Source organism: Nelumbo nucifera, chromosome 4 (assembly GCF_055504915.1).
Source record: "Nelumbo nucifera cultivar China Antique chromosome 4, China Antique-T2T, whole genome shotgun sequence".
NCBI classification, from domain to species: Eukaryota; Viridiplantae; Streptophyta; class Magnoliopsida; order Proteales; family Nelumbonaceae; genus Nelumbo; species Nelumbo nucifera.
The window spans coordinates 15,674,011-15,698,414 of NC_142652.1; the positions used below are offsets into that span (position 1 = coordinate 15,674,011).

The window sequence follows — 24,404 nt, forward strand, 5'->3', positions numbered from 1 at the left end:
TACGGGGTCATTAAGTAGTCATTGATATTAATAAGGTATAAAATATACATACTTGCCAACCGAGGGGTGGCTCAATTGGTATGTTAGCTGGTTTGCTCCAGTATGTTAAGGGATGAGGTTATTAGTGGTGCATATCACCAAATACCAAATATAATATAATATAAATACATATTCTAGAATTTAAATCCTGCCTAAGTCCTCTGGTTGGGCTTGTGTTTTGGCCCATATCTAACCCTCTTATTTGGGCTCGAGTTGGGGGACCAGCCGGTGCTGCTCACTGTAGGGGTGTAAACGGATCAAATTCAAATCTAATCAGACAATATCTGAATTTGAATCCGATTAAGAAATCTGATATTCAAATTCGATTCGATATACAACAGATATTGAAAATTAATATTTGAATTTGATTAAATCCATGTTTAGGAGTGCTTAAAAATAAGTGCTTATTTGGGCCATTAAGCACTTATTGGTATTTGGGAAATAATCCCAAAATAAGGGCTTCTTTTTTAAGCCCAAATTTTCAACTTTTTTTAAGTATAAACATTTATTCAAATTTTCTTCCAAAATTATCCCTAGTTGAATTTTAAAATACCACTTATAATAATATCCCTAGATGAATTTTATAAAAGTACTTTTATGAAAGTACCCTTACAAAAGCACTTTATAAAAGTACTTTAATGAAAGCACTTTTACAAAAACACTTGTGAAAGTACTTTTACAAAAGCACTTTTACAAAAGCACTTTTATGAAAGCACTTTATAAAAGTGTTTTTCTAAAAGTGCTTTCATTAAAGTACTTTCACAAAAGTGCTTTTGTAAGGTTACTTTCTTAAAATTACTTTTATAAGTGTTTTTATAAAAGTGCTTTCATAAAAGTACTTTTATAAAAGTGTTTTCACAAAAGTGTATTCACAAAAGTGTTTTCATAAAAGTAGTTTCATAAAAGTGTTTTTATAAAAGTAATTTAATAAAAGTACTTTCAAAGCTAAGGGTATATTTTGAAAATTTGAAAGAAAATGAAGGACAAAATAGTAACAAATGTTTATTAGAGAAAAAGACTACCAAACGCCCAATATAAAATAAGTGCTTATTTTAAAAAATAAGCACTTGAAAAAGTTGGGTACCAAATGCTTATTTGAATAAGCACTTGTTTTTAAGCACTTATTTTTAACTTAAGCACTCCCAAATATGGCCTAAATATTTGAATATTCGATTTGATTCAAATTTAATCAATTAATTATTTTAGGTCATTAATATATATAATAAATATTTTATTTATATAAATATATAAATTATTTATATAATTTAATTATTATATATATAAATTATAATATGAAACATTTAAATATTTTATATAAGAATTAAGTAATCGATCGAATTCGGATATTTATCGAATCAAATTAGGTCATATCCAAATTCAACCAATTAAATATTCGAATTCGATTTGATTATGTTGAATCTTGAATTCAAAATCGGATTTTCGAATAGCATTGACACCCCTAGCTCACTGCTCATCCCTACTTTTCATATTAAGAGAAGATAAAACAAAGGCAATCAGAACCATTACAAGTAAACTTTTTCTTTAGTTTTTTATAATAACTGTTAAGCAAAGATTTCTAATTTTACTAGGGTATTCGTAGATCATGACAAGTATGGTTGTATGAAAATTTACAAAACAAATGCTTTTTGCAATAACTAATAATTTGTGATACCTAATAAAACATTTTTATAATTATTCTTTAGGCCACAGTATTTACAAAGATCGCAAATTTAGTGTTGCAGAGAACATTTAAATTGAATAGGTATATGAATTTGATTTAACATGTGTGTGCACACCCCCCCCCCCCCCCTAATGTTTTCCCTAGCATAAAAAAATGTTTTGGGTCCAAGATCGCTCGGAGTCCTAGTAGGGCTAGCAATCTTGACCCCAACCCATTTGACCCACCCAATCTATTAGCAGGTCAATATGGGTCAAGTAACTCATTAGGGTCAGGATGGGTTGGGTCACGCGGGTCAGGATGGGTTGGGTCAAACTCAATTCTATCTATACTCGCCAAATCTCAAAAAAATAGCAATTGAAGTGACTCAAACTCAGGCTTCCTAACGCGTCCATTTCTAATTACAATTTCAAACCACCATGCCACATTTCATTTTGGGATTAAAAGTTAAATAAAATAGATTTTATTAACTTTCGTGTTCACATGCAATTTCACACAAATGCGCTTTTATAAAAGTACTTTTATGAAAGTACTTTTACAAAAACACTTTTACACGAAATCACTTTATGAAAGTACCTTTATGAAAACACTTTTACGAAAGTACTTTTACATGAATATAAAAGTACTTTTCTGAAAGCATAAAAGCACTTTTAAAAAAGTATTTTTACACAAAAGCACTTTTATGAAAGTACTTTTATGAAAACACTTTTATGAAAGCATAAAAACACTTACATAAAAGTACTTTATGAAAGAATATTTACAAAAGTTCTTTTACAAAAGCACTTTTACGAAAGTACTTTTACACAAAAGCACTTTTACAAAGTGCTTTCGTAAAAACACTTTTACAAAAGTACCTTTAAGAAAGCACTTTTACAGAAATACTTCTATAGAAGTACTTTTATAAAAGTACTTTTGCAAAAGCACTTTTGTAAAAGTTATGCAATTGCATTTTCTACAAATTTTCTTCATTTTCTGTAATTTTTTGGTATTTTTCTACATTTTTTGCAATTTTATGGTATTTTCTACATTTTATGATTTTTTTTTTGTATTTTTCTGCATTTTCTGCAATTTTTTAGTATTGTTTTTGCATTTTTGTATTTTTTCTGAATTTTCTGCAATTTTTCTACTATTTTCTACATTTATCTATAATTTTTGCATTTTCGGGTATATGAGTTGACGTAACTCATTTTTGTCATGTGGCAGTCTTGAGAGAGAGATTATTCTCTCAAAAATTATTATTTCAGCCATACTAGCCGTCCCAACCCATTTTTGTACTATAGGTGAGGATAGGTGGGTTAGTATGGGTGATGGTGGTTAAGGGTCAATATGGATGGGTCAAGTGGGTCAATATGGATGAGTCATGGTGGGTTAGGACCCTTTAACAAGGATTGATGATGGATCATGGTGGGTTGGTGTGTCAATATGGGTGGGTTGGTATTCAACCCTTACCCAACCCACCCATTTGCCACCCCTAGTCGTAGACTCAAAACAGGCCTGAGAGTAAAAGCTAGCCTCATGCTTGGAATTTTTGAACTGGGTCAAACCGGCCAGGCTGAAAATAATCATCCCTTACTTCCACCAGCACCAAGGTTTTGAAAAGCTAAAGGTGAAAGTGAGTATGTTGGGTCTGATAGGGGTAAAGTATAAGCCTCAAACAAAAAAAAAAGGATATAATCCCTAAATAATAAAGACATGAAAAACATAAAATTAAAATCTTATTTGGCTTATTTGATATATTAGACATGAAAATAGTATTGATACACCCCAATACATCAAAATGAGTGTACCGAGTATCAACACTTTGAACCATGCACGTCATTTTTTTCTTTTTTTTTTTTAAATGTTACAACAATGTTAGTTTTATGTTATTTAATTATTAAAAAGAGTTTTTTAAGTACCTTAAAAAGGGTATCAGTACTCCAAAGATATGGTGTGTTGTATCAATACTATGAACCTTGCATTGGCTAGAATCTTACTAAGGTATTTTTTTTCTTAAGATCTAAACACTAGAAGAACAAAATAATATAAGTCCAAATTTTCAGTTCAAGGATATGAACCAACAATGTTTTAAGAAAAAAGCATTTCTATTTGGTTTCTTGCACTTATAAGCATTAGTGAAGAGTGACCACTTATGTAATGCAAAATAGATTATCAAGTATTGGGTAAATGGGCAGATGGGTAAGAATAAAGCATGAATAATACAAAATATGAACAAGAAAACAGACTATTTTCTTATACATTTTTATGCATTTATTTATTATTTGTATGTTTACATATATATATATATATAACAAGACATTTGTTTTATCTTAAATTTCTATTTTACCCCTTTATAAACCTCCTCCATATTTAACATTAACATGCCAAACAATTGAGGTCCAAGCCTCAAGCATTTTGAGGCCAAAGGTCAAAGGCCCAAAGGCGAGGGATAAGCCTCGAGTGTAAGGCTATTGAAACCAATGTTCAAAATATCGATACATATTGTAATGGGACCCTTTCAATATGTCCCTATAGGGGATGGTTTGGATCGTCGAGTGGTTCAGGGGGTAGACCGGCCTTAAGCTAGCCCCTTTAAATCAGATTCGAAAAAAAATAAAATAAAACAAAAAATCAGTACCGATACAAGTCAGTATACCCTGTATCGATATTTTGAACCTTAATTGAAACCAAACTTCTTTGGAAAAACTTTGGTTGTTGGGGGGCCAAGAGCCTATGTTATTAAGAACATTCTTGAAAATGCCACGTTACTATGAGAGTAGGGTAAAATAGTAATTGCCCCTTTTTTTCTTTTTGACCACAAAAGAGTAGGGTAAAATAGTAATTAGTGAACGTACAACTTAAAAACGCTCTCAACATTTGGCCCTAGACCCTGGCAAAAAGTTAACTCAACCCAACCCAAAAAAATAGGGTTATAGTCTCATATTTAGCTACCCGAATGTGAAAATGACCCGACGACCCGACCCGAAAAAAACTGGGTTGGGTTGGGTCATGGGTCAACCCGCTGACTCGATGGTCTAGTCTAATTGGATTATTTATGCACTGTTAGAAGTTTCAACTCTTTAATTTTTTCTGTTTAGTCTTTACCTTTTATTATTTACTCTTTAAATTGTTAAATGTTCAAGTTTTTTATTTTATATTTGGAATTTGTAGGTTAATTCTTTTAATTTTGACATTTTTCATGTAATGTTTCTTTATTTTTTAAAATTTAATTATTTTTTGGGATGACCCGAATTGACCCATGGGTCAATCCTAACCCGATGATTTAGGGTTAGGGTCTAGCATTTGACAACTCAACTCGAAATTCAACCCAACCCACCCAACCCAATTGCTAGGTCTATTTGGCCCCCAACAGCCAAAGTTTTATCCCTTTGAACTCAACAACAAAATAACAAAAAAAATAATAATAAGGCTGTATTTGGATGTGATGTAAATCAAGAACCAATGCAAAATTTACATCGGTTCGCTTTTGTACGCGTTTGATAAAAGAGTGTAATTATTATCGACGTAAAACTACACACCGGTTCAATTTTGCATACATTTGAATGGAGTGTAATTTTACGTCGATGATAGATGTAAAACCTCTATCTCCTTTAAAGTTTTACATCGATAATCAATGTAAAAACTACATCAATTTTATTAATGTAAAACTTAAACATCTTTTTACATCGATTTCAAAATACAACGGTCATATATATTTACGATTCAGTGTAAAAAACGTTTTAGACCTCTTCCAAACACAGCCTAACGAAATTTTAGACCGCACACAACGCCAACACTATAGTCACACGTCTCAAACATGCATGCGGCTATGGATGTTATTGTTATCGGACATCCGAATTAAATTGGTTTAAAATTGGATAAAATTGAATTTCCGATTTATTATCAGCCCTAGTTTGTAGCGGGGCAAGCTAAGGGCTCTCAAGCCCTCCACCATCCAATTCCCTTGACAGTTGAACCGAAACAGTTGCATTAGCAACCGACCAAACATTGCACGTGACTTGTTCAAGACAGAAAAAATGTTGGACACGCATCTCCAAGTGGCACACTTCGCAAAACTAGAGCTCAGATATAAATCTCAATTTCGTAACTGTTTTTCAAATAGACAGGAGGGGAGGAAGAACGGATTAATTGTCTCAGAAATCCCTATACTCTTCCAATCTACTCAACTTCAAGCGGAAAGGTACGTCATGGTTTCGGTTTATTCCTATCCAATTCTTTTGCATTCGATCAGTCTTATAAAAATTCAGTATCTCTGTTATGACTCTCTGGTTCGTCGGGATCTATGAGAATGAAAAAGGGAATGAACAATTGTATTTGATTCTTTGATTGGTGGCACTTGGTAACGCTCTGTCACAACGTTTCTGATGTTCTCGGAGCAAAAAATCAGAAACACTAGAAGCATTCCATTGGATCGTTACCAGATACCACCTTCATCTCTTAAAAAGGAAATGAGCCAAGTCGCCACTCGCCACATACCGGCCGGTGTGAATGAGTCCAACTTATGGTGAACCTCTGTACATTCTTCAATTGCAGAGAAATGTGGCGTCGGGGCAGTCTCGGTCTGGCTCTGGCCCAAGTTGAGACTTCGTCTGCTAAATCGTTTCAGTTCTTACCTACTATTATTGCAAGCGATGAATGTGCTTAGGGCATGATTTCTCAAGTTAGCAGGTAATTAACTTCAAAGTGTAATTGGTTTCTTGAATAGAAAATGGCACAACCGCAAGAAGCTAAGTCATGTTCAAAAGTTCCAAGCAATGATGCGTATTTTGATACCGTCCAGTCAAGGAAAAAATTGCCACATCATTTACAGGAGTCTTTAACGGGAGCGTTTACCAGGATTCCAGTTTCATCCTTTCCAGACGTTCCAGGGGGTAAAGGTGATTATTCCCATTCTTGTTTATTTACAGTCATCACTTACTTTTGAACTTTGAAATTTTCTCTGAATTCTTTCAATGTACATTTTTATTTATCTTTTGTTTTGGAGTTTGATGGAGGAATTGAGTAATAATTACGGTGGTTCCCTATATTCTTCCCCATGGTCATGTAGAAAACTCAAGTCTCTAAATTCAGTTGAAATTTCTGCATTTTGTTGGAACAGTGAGCTTTGACTCTTCATCAAGTACTGAAACTGGTCTCGTTGTCTATCTATGCACTCTTTTACCATTCTGCAAAGCTTTTTGGTTACTACTTGTTATCTGTTTTGCATTATTACAATATTGATGTTTTTTTAATTTTCAGTTGAAACCCATGAATATGGTTGCTTTTGCTCACAAGATTATATTATCTAAAGGAATCATTTCTTGAATTGGTATATGCTCTTGTGCTAGAGTCTTTGTCTACATGCTTCCCGGTTTCTGTGTGTGTGTGTGTTAGGTGTTGGCTATAGTTTCAGCTACCTGTGGGTGCATGCAAAGTGGAGAAAATATTATAGAACAGAGGATTTACATGCAACAGATTGAAGGTAAAGAGCAAAAACAGAGCAAGAGAATGGCTGAAATCTTCTTATTCTTCTTCTTAGAAGCTTCTTCTATACACTTCGTACAAATAGATTGAAGTAAGGTAGAGAGCAAGCCAAATAGAAGCTTCTTCTATACACTTCTTACAACTAACCCAGGTTAACAAAAAGTGAAAAAGACCCAACTAAGTTAATTTTTACATGGTGTAGAAGAAGACAAAATAAACATAAAATAGTTTAACTTTCTAGCACATTAACTGTAACATTCTCCCCCTTAATGTGCTGTTGTTGGACTCCTAATGCTTCTCTTAATTCTTCAAATTTTTCTCTTGCCAATGGCTTGGTGAAAATATCAGCTAATTGCTTTTGGGTCCTGCAATACACTAGTTCAATTTTTCCACCTTCAATGGCATCTCGAATGAAGTGATGTTTGAGAGCAATGTGCTTGGTTCTGCTATGAAAATGGCTTATTGAGCAAACCAAATAGAAGCTTCTTCTATACACTTCTTACAACTAACCCGGGTTAACAAAAAGTGAAAAAGACCCAACTAAAGTTACTCTCTACATGGTGTAGAAGAAGACAAAATAAACATAAAATAGTTTAACTTTCTAGCACATTAACTGTAACAGTGTGTACACGCTTGTGTATGTGAGGCAAGCAACATATGCTTTCTCATTAAACACAGATGATTTATTTAGACAGCAAACCACATTTTGTTTGTGGAACTCATTGTTTAAAGATACCCTGTGAAGGATATACGTGCACGGTGCACAAATACACATGTTTATGTATCCACTAGTTACCAATTTCTGCAAAATCGCTTGATTAGTGCTTATATTAATATTTATTTCTAAAGACTCCCTTGGATGAGATATAAAACTCTTCCTTCTAACCTTTCAATGCCTGAGATATATCATTCTCTTCTTTGCAGTTATTGAAATCGAAGCAGATGCATCTATTGCTGATGCTGTTAAAATTCTATCTGAATGCAAGATTATGTCTGCTCCAGTAAGAAATCCAGATGCAGGAACTAGTTTGGATTGGAGGGATAGGTATTTAGGAATAGTAGACTATTCTGCAATCATTCTCTGGGTGTTAGAGAATGCAGAACTTGCTGCACTTGCTATATCAGCAGGTTCTGCAACAGCTGCTGGAGTAGGTGCAGGTGCTGTTGGTGCACTTGGTGTACTGGCTTTAGGTGCAACTGGTCCTATTGCAGTTGCTGGGTTGACTGTTGCTGCAGTTGGTGCAGCAGTGGCTGGTGGTATGGCTGCAGACAGAGTGATGGGGAAAGATGCTCCAACAGCCGCTGATTCTCTGGGGGAAGACTTCTACAAAGTTATCCTTCAGGAGGAGCCTTTTAAGTCAACCACAGTAAGTTTATCTTCATTGGAGAATCAGACAGCTGGGTTGCCATGTTTTTTTAAATTTAAACTTTGATGTTTCAGGTTAACTGTTTCAACTGTCCACATATGGACAAAGTATCCGGTAACTTATATCGATATTGTTCAAGTGATATACTTCAATAGATTTTCTGTTTCTTTTCTGTTGTTTCAACTATCTAATTTTGAAAAGATGCATCATATCCTACATTCATCTCAGATTCCTAATGAAATTCAAACTTTCTAGCCTTCACATTTTGACCTTATAGAGAGAACAATGGAATAGTCATGTTACATTGCACCCATGGCGAGAACTTCATATTCAATTACTCTCATCCAGCATGGGTAGGCTAGAAATGACTGGATGAGATGCACATAATTACCCAATCTTGAAATAATTTGTTGGACCCTCTTACTTTCTGCTTGGAGGCGTGGGGGAGTGGGGTTATCTCCTTGATGGAACACTAGACGAGTGAGTGCTGATCATCCACCCCTTAATGGATAGCAAATGAACAGCATAAGAAGGGGAGAACAGCTTCTTTCTAGCTTCTCGCCCTGACTTGAGTCCAAACCCACTGACAATGGGTATTGTAGAATCTACCGAGTTTCTAACCAAGGCATAGTATTGTATTTCAGTTATATCCTTCCCCTTTTACAGTGAAAACAAAGTTTCCAACCATTTTTTATCAATACAAATGCAACCAGCTGGGCTGAACTCTAGTTTACACTAGCCATAAGGGTCTATTTTCTTGGAGGCAACTTTTCTTTCCCCTTCTTGTAAATTGATCCCGTACTTGTTATTGTTACTTATTGTCCAGGTGAGATCAATAGTTAAGTCCTTTCGGTGGGCTCCTTTTCTTCCCGTTTCAACAGATAGTTCCATGTTGACTGTGTTGCTGCTGCTCTCAAAGTACAGATTGAGGAGTGTCCCAGTAATCGAAACAGGCAAGCCATTTATTAGGAATTTTATTACTCAGTCAGCAGTTGTGCAGGGCCTTGAACAGTGCAAAGGAAGGGACTGGTTTGATTGCATTTCTGCACGTCCAATTTATGATTTTGGGCTTCCTTTTATGTCTCATAATGAGGTGAGATTTGCATAACTTCTGTATATATTACAGCATAGATGATAAGGTAGATCTTGCACTTGCAATTGAACCACTTATTGTGAAGATGATGGTGGAAAGAAAGGAGGCACTGCACATGCCCTCGCCACAGTCACCCTTTAGTTTCATCTCAATTATATAAGATTTCACAATAAAGCAATGCCACAAAAGTCGGACGCTTTTGAGTTCTTTGATCATTTGGTCTTTGTAGCCATCTTTATATGCTTGGAAAGGATATCTCAACATCTATCAATGTTTAATTAATCAGTTCAATTATGCATCTTTGTGGTGCATATGTGAAGACAAGCCTGAGTGCTATAATATTTTGGTTGCTATTTTTATTCCTTGTTATTCAATATGGAATATCAAGAATATTCTTATTTTCTGGTTGTCAGGTCCTCAGCATCAGGAGTGATGAACTGATTCTGGAAGCTTTCAAGCGCATGAAGGACAAACAAATTGGCGGTCTTCCTGTTGTAGAGGGCCCCAAAAGAAAGATAGTTGGAAACATTAGCATAAGAGACATCAGATATCTGTTGCTTAACCCTGGACTCTTTTCCAGTTTCAGGTGCTTTGGAGTACACAAGTACCAAATTAAATCTCTATAGCCTTACTGAAAGAAAGACTGGATCTGGCTTGGCTGGCCTTTAGGTCCCAGTAGAACTTGTTGAACTTGAATGCATATGGCCATGGGCTAAGCAAATCCACATCCACCTTAATATCTTTTAACTATTAACTCTTAAATTAAATGAGTGCACTCAATTTAATTTTGTTATAAGATTTGGCTGGCAGAAATTCATTTTACAACAAAAATAATTTTGTTGCACTGATATGGTCATATGGCCATGGGCTAAGCAAATCCACATCCACCTTAATATCTTTTAACTATTAACTCTTAAATTAAATGAGTGCACTCAATTTAATTTTGTTATAAGATTTGGCTGGCAGAAATTCATTTTACAACAAAAATAATTTTGTTGCACTGATATGGTCATCTCTATTCTAAAATCACAAAGTATATATATCTTTGTATTGATTGCCTTCTCTAGTAAATCAATTATATATGCAACAAATAATCAGAGGCCGCTTTAAGTTTCAAACCTTGAAATGATCTTGCATTTGTAACCATCTATGTTTTGGTTACTTACTGTTATATGTTTTTATATATTCTGATTGTACTACTTCCTCTTCTGCATTGCTCTTCTTGCAGGCAGCTCACCGTGATTGATTTCATGAACACCATCGCATCAATTGCAGAAGAACCTGGGAAGGTTATGCCACCAATAACATGCAAGCCTGATACACTCCTTGGTAGCGTGATCAGAACTCTTGCTTCCAAATCAGTTCACAGGATTTATGTAGTGGATGGCAATGAAGATGAAGTTATTGGCGTCATTACACTCAGAGATGTGATTTCTTGCTTCATCTTTGAGCCTCCAAACCACTTTGATGATTACTTTGGGTTTGCTGTGAGAGAAATGTTAAACCAGTGAAAGTGCTGTTCTTGGAGGCAACAATCACTTGATGAAATGAGTGTAGAAAATTCCAACTCTGGTTTACAGGCTTTACATGTTATGATATAATTGCTGGATTGGTGTACTATTTAACCCATCATATTATTTTCTTCTTTTTTTTTGAAGCCCCAACCCTATCATATTGTAAAACTAGAACCGGCAAGTTTCATTAATACTTTATCCTTCATCATCCCTGTGACCCTTTCTACGTCTCCCCAACTTCCTTGTCCAGTGCACTTGTTGGTTAGAGAGAATCACGTATGGAGTAGGGTTCCCAGGATCCAATGCTGAAAGTTTTTAAGCCATTTACTAAACCACCAGGTTAGCATCCGAGTGACGAGCCCGGATCTGTTGGCCATGTTCATCCAGCCGCACATAACATCAGTTGTGTTGTGATCACCGATATTTTCAACGTACGACTGGGTGAGCATGGTAGCATTGTGTTGTGGTCAGAAGATTCAACTCCCAAGTGACATGCACAGGCATCAAGCACCAAGAAAGGAAGAGACAGAAGCATAAGGCTCTCGTGTATTGCAGTAAGGAAAGCAGAAAGAATCAATCAAACCGGTATTATTTTTTTTTTTTGGTAAAGAGTAACTTCATTAAAACTGGACAACAACAACAAAACAACAGACAAGCAAGACAAAGAAAGACAACCAAACTAAATTTAAACAAAGCCAAAGCTTTCTGGAAGCTCCCGGTGCAACCAAAAATGAAACAATTCTTGTGGAGATACTGTACAAATGGGTTAGCAGTTCGGAAAAATCTGTTTAGTAGAAAGATTGTCCAATCACCTCTTTGCTTAAGATGCGAGAAAGAACAGTAATCAGTGATGCATGCTCTATTTCATTGTGATAGAGCCAAATGTGTTTGGTTTGGTTTGAATGTGGGTCTTAGAACTGGTAATATCAATGCTACTACTTATTTTGACTGCTGGTTGGACAAAAAGTAACATGTCGATGGGTTTATGCAGAGAATCATTCTAAGCTTATGGGAGATCTGGTAAGAATTGAACGTAATGCCTTTTATTTTGAAGATACCAATTCGAATCCTTACAAGGTAATTTGCTCTATTTCGCAACAAGAATTGGGAAGCTCTTCAAAATCTGATAAGAAGGCGGCTGTTTTTTTTGCTGGGTTCTACCAAGAAATTGTTTGTTGAAGATCAACGTGGATCCTTTGGTGTTACTGCAAGAGATGGGAATGGTTTGCGTTGGTGGACAGGCTGTGGTTCTCTTGTGGCGTCCTCCCCCTTGGTAGCAGAATGTCATGGACCTAGTCTCTTCTAGAGTCTCATGCAATACTTGGACAATTATTCGGCACTCCACAAGGCAGCCTTTTTCACTTAGAGCACTCTTCTGGCTCTTAGTATTAAGTAGCTCACCAATTTATTCCTCACACTAAGATACACACTTAGTCAACAAGGGCACAAAGCACATAAAGAAAGAGAAATTGAAAACTCAAATGAACTCTTTATATTGTTCAAGGGAGGAATACAACACTTAAATGATTGATGAATGCAAATGAGGGAGGGAGTCCCCTTTTATAGGTATTTTCACTGCCTATTGGATTTCTCTAGAATATGAATGTTCTAGACATACTTCTAGACTTTTCCTTCTAAAGTTATCTTAGTTCCCTTAGATACATTTATGTACAACAAAGCTTTACAATTGTTCTAGAATAGTGTACAAATATCTATATTGTCCAAGGATCCATCCTCATGAATCTTCTAGAATGCTTCTGGAATATTTTTGAACTCTCTTGAAATGTCGTGAGACTTCAAAGAGCTTCTAGGATGTTTTTAAAACCTCTCCTGTCAACCCTCTTCATTGTAGGGGATTAGGGTCGGGTCATATGGTTTCAACATTGGCACCTCGTGACAAGAAGCTCTTGCTCTTTTTTGAAGCTCTGAAAACTATCGAAAGGAAGGGCCGCTCGGATCTTGAAGTGGAAATTGATTGCTTGCAGCTGGTTAATCTTCTCTAAGATCCGGATAAGCTATTGCATCAGGACCTGATTTTCATCAGGAAGGACATTTTGAAGCTTATAAGGAACCTCTCGATTCGGTTTTGTTGGATTCCTCGAGAGGCAAATGAAGCAGATCATAATTTAGCAAAGCTGGGTTTCGAGAGGTCTTGCTGGATGGACTTGGAATTCCTGATCAAACCGGTAAAGGCTTGTGAATGACTTAATAATTAAAAACATCATTCTCTTTCATCAGTAAAAAATTCACCTATCCATTGAATTCCGAATAGTCGAATCCGGGTCCAATCCATCCGAAATGAACTACTCAAAAAGCTCAATGGCAGTCTAATACCGACCATTTAGCATCATGTCTTAAATCATGGAGTTCCATTGCGACCGATTTCCATGAAGATCTCATAGGTTGAGAATCAAGACCGACATCTGGTAATCGGTATATATTTCCAAGAGTGCTGTTCCAACTTCCAAGCATAAGATAGGAAGTAGTATTGTTTCAAAATGAAACTCAACCTGTCTACCAATGTTGGCCTCCTTTAAGAAATTAAGAGAGAAAAGAAACCTTAAGTCACCGAACTGACAACCCCCGAAGATTCTCTCACTAACATGTGCAAGCCAACCCAAGTCAAATCACTCTGAAATAAGATTCGAAGTATTGTAAATGCAAAGATCGTCAGAAAGAAAACTTTAACAAACGAATCATTATATATTTTAGATACACATGAATACAGTGGAGAAGTAAAGATGCGCCTGTATATGCTCAGAAAATTCAAATGAATCCTAGACATACATAAGAAATACATGCTTTGGTGGCTTATATGAAATGTGAAACAATTGGTAAACATTGAAAAATGATGGAAGAAGCAGAGTATGCATGTGTACGATTATATTAGAAAATCAATATAATTTCTATTAATATTTATAAATAAGCATGTAAATAATCAATCCTTATCCACAAACATCCACTAAGAGGAAATGTAAAGTTAATATTCAGAACCCATGCAGCTTTGACAAGTAATTGGAGTATAGCATAGTGATAGATTTATTGCCTTTCAGCATAAAACCTGAAGATCAAAGTTAAATCTTCCTACGGGTAGTTTTTATATATGGGTTATAATGACTAGGAGAAATTGATGGCGTTTCAGAAAGTCTCGCTTAAAATTAACATCAAATTTGCCATCTGGAATCAGTTTGAACACCCGCCCTTAACCTTTAAGACTAACAATGCCAATAATGAGGGGGTTATCCGGTTTAACAGATGAACCAAGCTGGAATATCTACGCACGAGCCAGGCTGGCCCAATCCTCCTTACATTATCAGAGCAAATCAAAGTCAAGTTCTAAGGGACAAATGCATGCTCATTAGGGGTTGCCGTTATTTTCAATTGGAGGTGCTGGCCAACCTAGTCAATAGGAAGAGGTGATCTTTGTAGCAAACAGGTCATAACCAAAAGTGAAACCATGCAAGGTTCAAAATATCGATACACCCCTACCGGCGTATCGGGCGAATCGATACTGTTTTTTTTATTTTTTTCTGAAACCAGTTCAGAGGATCCGGTTTAGGGCTCCTCCACCCCCTGAACCAGTCAGACCTCTGATACACCCACTATAGGGGTGTATCGGAGGGGTCCCGGAACGATACGTATCAGCCGATACAGGCTGATACGTGTCAATACTTCGAACCTTGAAACCGTGTTTAAACCTGTAACGAAATGATAGAATAAGCTTATATGGGATTAAAAGAAAATGGAAATATAATATAGAATGGTTTCCACTGACAAGTTTCTGTAGGAAGGAGACAAAAGAAAACCAACATTTTTCATTTTCTTGGACAGACAACCTTGAGGGTAAGGGTGAAGGCGGGATTTGATCCCAGGTCAGTGGGATCTACATCCACTGACTTTACTAGCTGAGCCAGCTGGCACCTTCAAAAATAAAAAAGAATGACAAACATAGTTGATCTGTAATATCCACTAAATACAACAATTGAACAAAGAAGGAATGAAAGGAGAACAATTCTATCAGTTACATAAAGGTTGATTCTTTATCTCTTTTCAAGAGACCTTTAGAAGTTCATGAAAAGCCTCTTGAGGTATATCAACAGAGCCCACACGTTTCATCCGCTTCTTTCCTTCCTTTTGTTTCTCGAGAAGCTTCCTTTTACGTGTAACATCCCCACCATAACATTTGGCAAGAACATTTTTCCTCATTGCTGATATCCTGGAAAGCAAGTCCAGAAAGGGGGTTATATGGTTTAACAGTATGTGTTTTCATGCATACTCAAGAGAACTATAATGTCCACAGTACAATCTAATTCAAATGATGATATCATTCTCTACATTGACACATGCATCAAAGACTGCTTGCTGGACCTAGTAAGATTTTAGAAAGAAATGCCTAATTCAAGTTTGTTTAGAAGCACCTAATTCAGGTTAAGAATTCCAAAAGAGGTATGAAGGCCAAAAAGGAAACAGGTTGAACATGCCTGGGGAGGTCATTGGGCCTTAATAAAGCATAATAGCAATTCAGGATTTATTTAGCTGACTAAAATTAGTTGGGAGTAAGCTTTTTTGAGATCAATCTGAGTAGTATTCTCTATCTTCAATTTCAAAGTTTACAGGATTGTTTTCCACACTTTTATCATTTCGAAGGACTACAAGATAGAAACTATTGTGTCACAGCAGATCTCTCCATGAGAGAGATGCATTATTATAGTAGTTACCTGAACCAAATCAAGAAGAGAACCTTTCTGGTTGAATGAGTTTTTTTTTTATGAAAAAAAATATCTCATTCTACCACAATGACATGTCCTAGTTCTTGAAGAAAATTAAATGAGAATATCATGACTGATGCCCACAGGAGAGTGCATTTCCATGTGGAATGCATTTTATTAGCCGGAACGTGAACAATTATTTATCAATAACAGTATCCGATGCATATTATTATTTACCAATGGCATTGTCAAAAGCAGTTTTAGCAAAGTCCTAATACAATTCAAAGCTATAATTTTCAATATGAAGTCCTTAATTATTATGTTTGTTATCATGTTTTCACAAACAAGTGACTTAAATCATCAAACTAGAATATATTCACTGCAATGCTTGCAAGCATGCAAAATAATAATAACAATGACAATATACTTATTATTGTTATTATTGGAGATCTACTAGAGGCAGAAGATATATGCCGTAGTCTTTGGATAAATAAACCATCAAATAGAATAGTTAAAATCATTTGATAGTCAACTTCCGGTGTAGAGATCCGGGTGGAGCTCTGACAGTTCTCATATAAAGATAGATAGAATCAAACACTTCTCTTGCTCACATGAAGCCAACAACTATTTTATCCAAAAAAAAAGAAGCCAACAACTGAGAAGATCAGAGTCTAGACCATTTTAGTAAAAGATAAAGTTTTAGAAGAGAAAACTTATGGGACTTACGTTTCCCTTGCAATAACCTTTGATCCAATGGCAGCCTGTATTGTAATCTCAAACATTTGCCTGTTCAACATTGTGAAATATTCAAAGCTTTTAGATAAAGAATGCATGAAATTCAAAACTTGTGATCCAAAACTACATAGACAAAGTAAAAACCTGTCTATAAATTTCTTCAGCTTCTCCACAAGCTCACGACCAACACGCTGTGCCTTTAAATTGTGAACAATGGTTGCCATAGCATCAACAGGTTGTCCGTTCAAAAGGATATCAAGTTTCACCAAATCAGAGGCTTGGTAACTGTTGAACACAATACAACATTGAAAAGCAATAGTTAATTATCCATGAGAGAGAGAAGCAGTGGCCCAGATTAGAACTGTCAACACAGAAGCTTTGCAAAGCTCAGACTGTAGTGCAGAGCCAAAGGTGCCAATTTTGGGTTTGGCTCACCAAGATTCCAATAGATCAGGCATGGTTCCCCTCAGTTCTTTTAATTGCAATCCATTTATGTATAATACATAAACCGGTTTGCTAGTGGATTGATTTGAGTTTTCTAGGGTCTAAACAACCAGGACTCTTCCATGTATCGCTGCTCTAGGGAGCTGAGCTGTAAAGAGCTTCGCATGTTCCCCTCGTCACAATCTATCTATGGAACATGTTTCACCCCAAATGTACCTGCCATAACTTCAAAATAAATCCTTGTAGACATTTTTTAGTTCTCGGGGAGGTGAGCACTTGGCCAATACGGAAATTCATGGTTCTGATGAAGGCTCAGCTCAGAATTGATATCATCCCTCCATGACATAAATGGAGGTTTCATGCTCATCTAGTCAAAACAACCTTAACACAATGTCAGGCTTGGATCATGAGCCACAAGACCAACCTCAAACAAGATCACTTGAGTGAAACTAACTCATCCCACTGATGACCCTGGTCTAGATCAACATTTTACATGGATGTAACCAGAAGAACTGCACAAAGGAACTTTTGTGGGCTTCCATAAAACTATGAGAAACCTAAGCAAGCACATCAAGTTCATATCTATAGGGACCCTGGCCTAGCAGACTATTTGTTTGGCCAACCTTGCAAGCTACATAACTTGCAACCTCATGGCAGGATTGCGTATTTGTTTTGGAGAGTGCAGCTATATATAGACCGATCAACAAATATGCATACTTGTACAGAGTTACAGATGCACAGAGAGAGGGAGAAATGACTTACTCTGCATCCTCATAATCAAATGTTGCATACCCAGAGGTTATACTCTTCAGTTCATTGTAAAAATCCACAACAATTTCCCTCAATGGTAGTCGATATTTCATAAAGGCCCGTTGACTGCACAGTTACCAGAAAGAAAGACGAGTCATCTTCTAGTTCACAAAAGGTAAATGCAAAACCAAGTTCTAGAGGCAGTACTCAACCAGTTGAAGGATTATAAATTCCAATTATCCAAGCCATGGTTCTAAATTTCCAAAAGAATTTCTGACACTTTAGAATTCCATTGAGTGTACCAGATGCATACACATAAAGAATGTAATTACATAAATTTGGTCCAAGATAGATGAGAAACAGGAGAGATACAGGAACGCAGATGAAGTTGGAGAAAATTACCTATCAATAAATGAGTACTCCAGTTGCTCCCCTCTCCGTTCAGAACAAAGGGTGATAACAGGTCCAACATATCTTTAAGCAAATGAGAAACAAAGAATAAATGGAAAAGGGTTTGCATGTTGTCTAGACACACTATGCCAAATAGAAAGGGAACACAAGAGCTTACTCACTAGGAATAATAATAGTAGCAATTACAGTAGGCTCCCAACAAGCTGTTACACGTTTTCCTGGATTTGAGGCCAGTGCAGCTGGATTCTGAACTTGAACTTTGCTAAAGTTGACACCAAGGAATAAGGATTATGCTAAGAAAATCTAAAACTAACAACAAGCAGAGAATAACATTATTGATTGGCAGACCAGATACCTTCCGTCGGAGTACTCAAATATATATGGTACAGTTGGAGTAGTAGAAATGACACGAGCTCCATATTCCTGTGATTACAAAATAAGAATTTGAGATCAACATACAGAAATAAACTGATGGCTTTATGAGTAATCCATTAGCACTCAGTAAATCTATATATTAAGGTTTATTGATGTAATTACTATCTTGGAACCAGGCTAGGATCCTAGGATTTACTAATCAATTGGTCCCACCAAGACCTCCCAGATCAAAACACAAATCAAATGGATAACAATTGCACTAATCAATGGATTTCTTTCTGAACCATTGGTGGATGATTTTGAACAGACCACAAAAATCTGACAGCTTGCAATGTTAAATAGCTACAAGCATATCACCATATTGATTTTCTGAACTAGGAGACATCCACCATGAGAACATTAGTGTGGCCATTTTAAAAATTAAAACACACTGCCCTAAACTTCCTATTTATAGTACCTGGACTACAGATTCACCCTAAATCTTACTTAATTTGCTGGTAAGAAAATGTAAAATAGGGAATGAATACCTGTTCAAGCCGCTGATGAAAAACATCCATGTGAAGTAAACCTAAGAATCCACATCTGCAGAGTGAATGCCAGTAAGTTTTGATTTTATTTTAGATAATGTTAACTCAGTTTAAATAAACTGATCCTAGGTTCTATAAAGCTAATACTTATACTTAAAATATTAAAAGAAAAGATATTCTCAGTCAGATGCAGATGTTCTGACCTAAAACCCAGTCCAAGTGCTGTGCTACTCTCTTTAGTAACAGAAACACTGGCATCATTACAGGTAAGTCTCTCTATCGCGTGGTTAAGAGCATCAAAATCGGATCCATCAGCCGGATAAAGACCAGAAAAAACCATATGCTTTGCAGGCTTGAAGCCTGTAACATTAGAATTATTTACCAAGTGAGACAAAAAGACCACAAGAAAGAACAGAGTCAGGACCAGTTGATTTAAATACTGATTACATACTGCATTAAGAAAAGACAACTGTATCAAATACAAAGTTCGGAACTCAATCACATTGAGAAAATTGAAACAACTAAGCCAAATCAGATAACAAAGTAACAGTAATAAGAAAGTGAATCCAAAACTGAACCATGTTTCCAGATTGATATAATTTGACCATATCTAAACAAATTATTTTGTCTTGAAGGAAATTAGTAACTGGAAAAACACTATACATGTAACAGCCAAGCAGCATGCATAACTTAGCCCTTCATCTGGAGACTGACTGTCACTTGAATAAGTTATTGCAGTGGCTCATAATATCATTGCAGATTAGACAGTTGCTTTTGGATTAAACCTTTTCACCTTGGTTGTAATCTTCATTTTTCTTTCAACAAAATGTTTCTTCTTTTTTTTTTGATAATTAATAAAATGTTTCTTCTTTATCAAAGAAAACCTTAATTGCAACAGCAGGCCGAAACATGCAATGCAACTAGGTTTAAACAACTTAAAATTGGAATAGATGGATCAAGAGTGATGGCTATTTTTACCCTTTAATCCATGACACAGAGCCATGAAAGAATATCCAGCTTTCTTTAGGAAACAGAAACTGTAAATACCCTTTGAAAGAAAAGCCGAGCTGTCCACTTTTTGAGCAATGGGGCACTTTCTAGTCTACACCTACAAATGGATTGAGCTGTTTTGTGCATGGCTGCAATATGCCACCAGGGATGATGTCAACATTTTTCATCAAACGATGTTTTACAATGCTATGTACGAGGCTAGGCATTTTGCTTCCCCAAAGTGTGGGGTGTAAACATCACTACCACACCTTTATTGACAATAAATAACTATGTAAATATAGTTACACTTCATTTTGTGTTTGTATTGTTTTATTGAAAACAACTATAGTAACTGCTCTTTTTGTGTTTTAATGAGATCTTTTATGCTTTATTTAGCAAATTATGGTAATTTACATTGGTCTTAGTTCGGATTTATATTCCACATTCTTCTTTAGATTTTTTTTGACACATTCTTCTTTAGACCAATGCAACATGTTCATGAGACTCATCTTTGGGCTGGGTGTGAAAAAGGTTTTAACTTGCTTATTCTCAAAGGTTATGTTGTCAGAGACTGTCATTCTGGTTATCTCTCAAAAACATTAAAAAATGACAATGAATTTGTTGAAGGATTGGCTACTGTTTAACCAGCACCACTCTTTCATTTGATCTGTAGCATAACTATTGTTGTTAGGCTGTTCTTGCCCCTCTAAAGATCCTTCGCATTTTTGGTTTCACCCTGCCCCCTTCAAAAGCCAAATTTGTCCATTGACTTTCTATAAAATAATATAAAATATAATGTATTGTAATGTAATGTAATATATATTACACTATATTAACAGTAGAGTGGCCGCCCATAAAACACCATTATCACAGTGTTCCAACATTATTTTGAAAATCTTAGGGTTTTTTATCATTTTTTGCAGATCTGAGAAGTCAGAAAGCATACTGTCAATAATGAGCAGAAAAAAAGAACAGATTTACCTGGAAGAGGTTCTACAATGCTTCGAGTATGATAAAGTGTATCTCCAATACGTGCCTCCTTGGTTGAACGCATGCCACTAACCATATAGCCCACTTGTCCAGTCAAAAGAACTCCAGTAGGTCTGAGTTCAGGATGCATGATTCCAATATCCAAAACTTCATATGTTTGGCCAGTTGCGGCTGATGAAATCTTATCCCCTTTGTGCAGAGCACCATCAACAACTGCAACATGGCAGATTACTCCTTTGTACTCATCATAATAAGAATCCAGCAAAAGCATCCGTAAAGGTAGACTGCTTTTCCCTGGAGGAGGAGGTATTCGTTCTATAACAGCAGGAAGGACATGTTCAAGTCCCTGACCAGTTTTAGCAGAAGTTAGAAGGGCATCATTTGGGTCAAGATCAAACATGGACTTGAGCTGAGCCTTGATGTGGTCTGGGTCAGCAGTTGGTTGATCAATCTTATTTATGATGGGTATTATGGTCAGATTAGATTCAAAAGCAAGGTAGAAGTTAGCAACTGTCTGTGCTTGAACACCTTGGGCAGCATCAACAACCAAAAGGGCACCCTGGCAAGCTGCAAGAGATCTTGATACTTCATAACTGAAATCCACATGACCAGGTGTATCAATTAGATTTAGTAAAAAACTCGGTGAATCTTCAGGATTTTTAATATTAAGACAACCGTAGTTGTGCCTGTGAAACATAGTTGCAGTCTGAGCTTTAACTGTGATTCCCCTTTCTCTTTCTACCTATAAGTATAAGAAGACAATGCAAAATTATCATCTTAAACAATAAATAAAAGAGAACAAAAAAGTAGAGAACAAATCTAAGAACAAAAATCATCCCACACTCAGAGTAGAAAAGTATACCAAAAATAATAGAAATGGAAGATATGTTTGGCTAAAGAAAATTGAGGTACTCCTTGAAAAGCCCCTATGTCAAGCTGAAATGATCCCAAACTCAAACATCTCTTTCTCATAAAAAAGAAAGCTGCAGACAGGAAACTCCTAGGTTCAATCAAGTGTAAATTCAAGGGAAAAAAAATGAAAGGGAACTGGGTAACTCTCTAGCTGTTAATTGTTGCCTAGATGGACTTTTCTCCCTCTACCGCACTTCCTTGGAATTATTCTTGATCATTTATCAACTGTTTCTTTCAAGAAAGCTTTAGTCTCCTTAATCCAGAGGCAGTCGAGTTCAAGAGCAGATAAATTAGTATGATCTTTGAAGTAATATTTCAGTCTGAAAGGTTAGAAAGAAATAAGTTAGTTCTCTAAATGCTACTCGATGAATTTTGATTTATCTTCCTTTTTATAATTTATCACATAAATAACAAAACAGAAGAATATTATTTGCTAGAGAAAATGTCAAAAACACATGACATGATCACTCTCTAAATGGGCATGTATACAAGTTAATCGTTTCGAGCAGATTGAAGAAATATGCAAGTGATCCAAATGGGATTTTGCTACTTTCTTCTGCCTTTGTGTTTTCTGGACGGAACTAACATACACGTATTGATATACCGAAATGCACTACCCATCAGGGTTAGTACTCCACATAATAAGAAAATAAACGCAATTTTCTATCTCTTCTTTTTCTTTCTTGTAAAGGAAAATACTTTAGGAAAACTTTCAAATACACAGAGGGGTCTACCTGCAACTTATCGAGGTACTGCGGCTGACCATGGCCCTTCTTGATTGTCCCCGTGAGCTCTAGAAGCCGATCAGCGAGGGTAGACTTTCCATGATCAACGTGAGCAATGATAGAAAAGTTTCGAATTCTTTCAGGAGGATACTGGCTCAAATCTATGTTATTTTCTCTGCTACCTTGGCGGGACTGAGAACAGAAAACACGCTGCCCACCAATAGAGCGCCAACCGAATTCACCAGCGACTGGAATCCTTCCGGATACAGCAGAAAATGGACTATACGTGGAAACCCCAGATAACAGATACAAGTACCTGGATGGTTTAAGCGTCTTCGAAGCTCGACTCAAATAGCCCATTTGAGGATTCCTGTCTTCAACTTACCGGCTTATGATACAGGGCTTCCGTTTCGTTGCATCGTTCAAGCTTGAAGAGAGCTTTCTCTGGAAGGGAAGGAAAATAGAGCTAATCACAACAGGCTCGGCTCTGTTCCGTTCGCAAGTCTCAAATCTCAACTCTCGGTTTCAGGACCGAGAAGCTAACCTATTCGGGAATTAGGTGACACGGTAGTGCAACAACTTGGGCCGGCTTAGCCCGAATTAAAACCAAAATGTTGGGTTAGGTTGGGTCGGGTTAAGGTTAGGGTTTTTAGGTTTTATATTTAAACGACCGGTGAATAAAAGTTTTTTTTTTTCTTTTGATTAAAAAAAGATAAGATTTAGTCTGTGTTTGGTTGCAATGCAAATAAATTTGCACTGATACAAAATCATGACAATGCAAATGATTTAAGTATAAATTCTAACTTATTTTTATTTTAAATTTTAACTTATTTTGTTTGATTACAATATAAATGAAATACAAATGAAGTAAATTAAGACATGAAACAAAATAAAGTAAAATCCAAAATAAAATTAAATAAAAATTTACATATTTTACATTTACACTCTCATGCATTTACATTAATGCAAATAAATTTGTACTGCAACCAAACACAGTCTTAGAAAAAATCTATAATGCCCAAAAAACATAATACCATAAAGGTTTTAAGCAATTACAACCTCGTCAAATTTTGATGAAATCCCACCTGATTGATAACCACTTTTATAAGGTCGATTGATTGATTATAAGCTTTTCGATACATCTTTACCCATCATAATCAAGCCCATAACATAAATATCATCATAGGGATTTGGGGAGTTTGGGCCTATGTTTTGTTGTTTGGGCATGGCCAGCAATATATTATTTATGTATTAAATATATATTCATGTATACATGATTGATATCATATTATAAATGGCACATATATGTAACATTTTATTTTATATAAATTATGTAATATATTTTATACATATACTATATCTTATATAATATAAAATATTAGTGTATAATATATACTATATAAAACTTAATTAATGACTTAGGCCCAAAGCTCATACCGGTCAAGCCCAAGCCCAAGCCCAAGCTATATATAGTCCTTATTATCCTAAGCCAACCCATGTTCATTGCCACCCTCTGAGCCTTGTCCCAACTATTCATTCCCCTTTCAACTATATTTTGGCAGTGTTTTTTAAAGCATCTATTCTTGCAATTATCAAATGCCACCTAAGTGCATTAAAAAAAAATCTCACCTAAGTATTACATTTGGAACTTCTCTACCTTGGTGCTCAAATTGGTCAAGAAT

General features: G+C 35.8%; 2 protein-coding genes across 3 annotated transcripts; one reads left to right on the forward strand and one right to left on the reverse strand.

The window, feature by feature from the left end:
• The first annotated feature begins 5,757 nt into the window (after positions 1 to 5,757).
• Positions 5,758 to 11,362, forward strand: LOC104586752 (SNF1-related protein kinase regulatory subunit gamma-1-like). Of its 2 annotated transcripts, none has more exons than XM_010244081.3 (6): positions 5,758 to 5,897; positions 6,423 to 6,594; positions 8,105 to 8,547; positions 9,374 to 9,640; positions 10,054 to 10,226; positions 10,869 to 11,362. In XM_010244081.3, the coding sequence occupies exons 2-6, from the start codon at positions 6,426 to 6,428 to the stop codon at positions 11,149 to 11,151; spliced, it is 1,335 nt and encodes a 444-aa protein (XP_010242383.1). In that variant the 5' UTR covers positions 5,758 to 5,897; positions 6,423 to 6,425; the 3' UTR covers positions 11,152 to 11,362. The 2 variants fall into 2 exon arrangements, with proteins under 2 accessions (XP_010242383.1, XP_088759104.1); XM_088902978.1 differs by having other exon boundaries at positions 5,759 to 5,897; positions 6,251 to 6,594.
• A 3,519-nt stretch (positions 11,363 to 14,881) lies between these two features.
• LOC104586753 (Small GTP-binding protein) lies at positions 14,882 to 23,272 on the reverse strand. Its single transcript, XM_010244082.3, has 11 exons — positions 22,732 to 23,272; positions 21,077 to 21,827; positions 19,309 to 19,465; positions 19,106 to 19,160; positions 18,559 to 18,626; positions 18,361 to 18,465; positions 18,195 to 18,266; positions 17,805 to 17,918; positions 16,743 to 16,883; positions 16,590 to 16,649; positions 14,882 to 15,370 (listed from the first exon to the last, which is right to left on the reverse strand). Exons 1-11 carry the CDS (start codon positions 23,080 to 23,082, stop codon positions 15,205 to 15,207), a joined length of 2,040 nt encoding a protein of 679 aa, XP_010242384.1. The 5' UTR covers positions 23,083 to 23,272; the 3' UTR covers positions 14,882 to 15,204.
• Between the last annotated feature and the right edge of the window lie 1,132 nt (positions 23,273 to 24,404).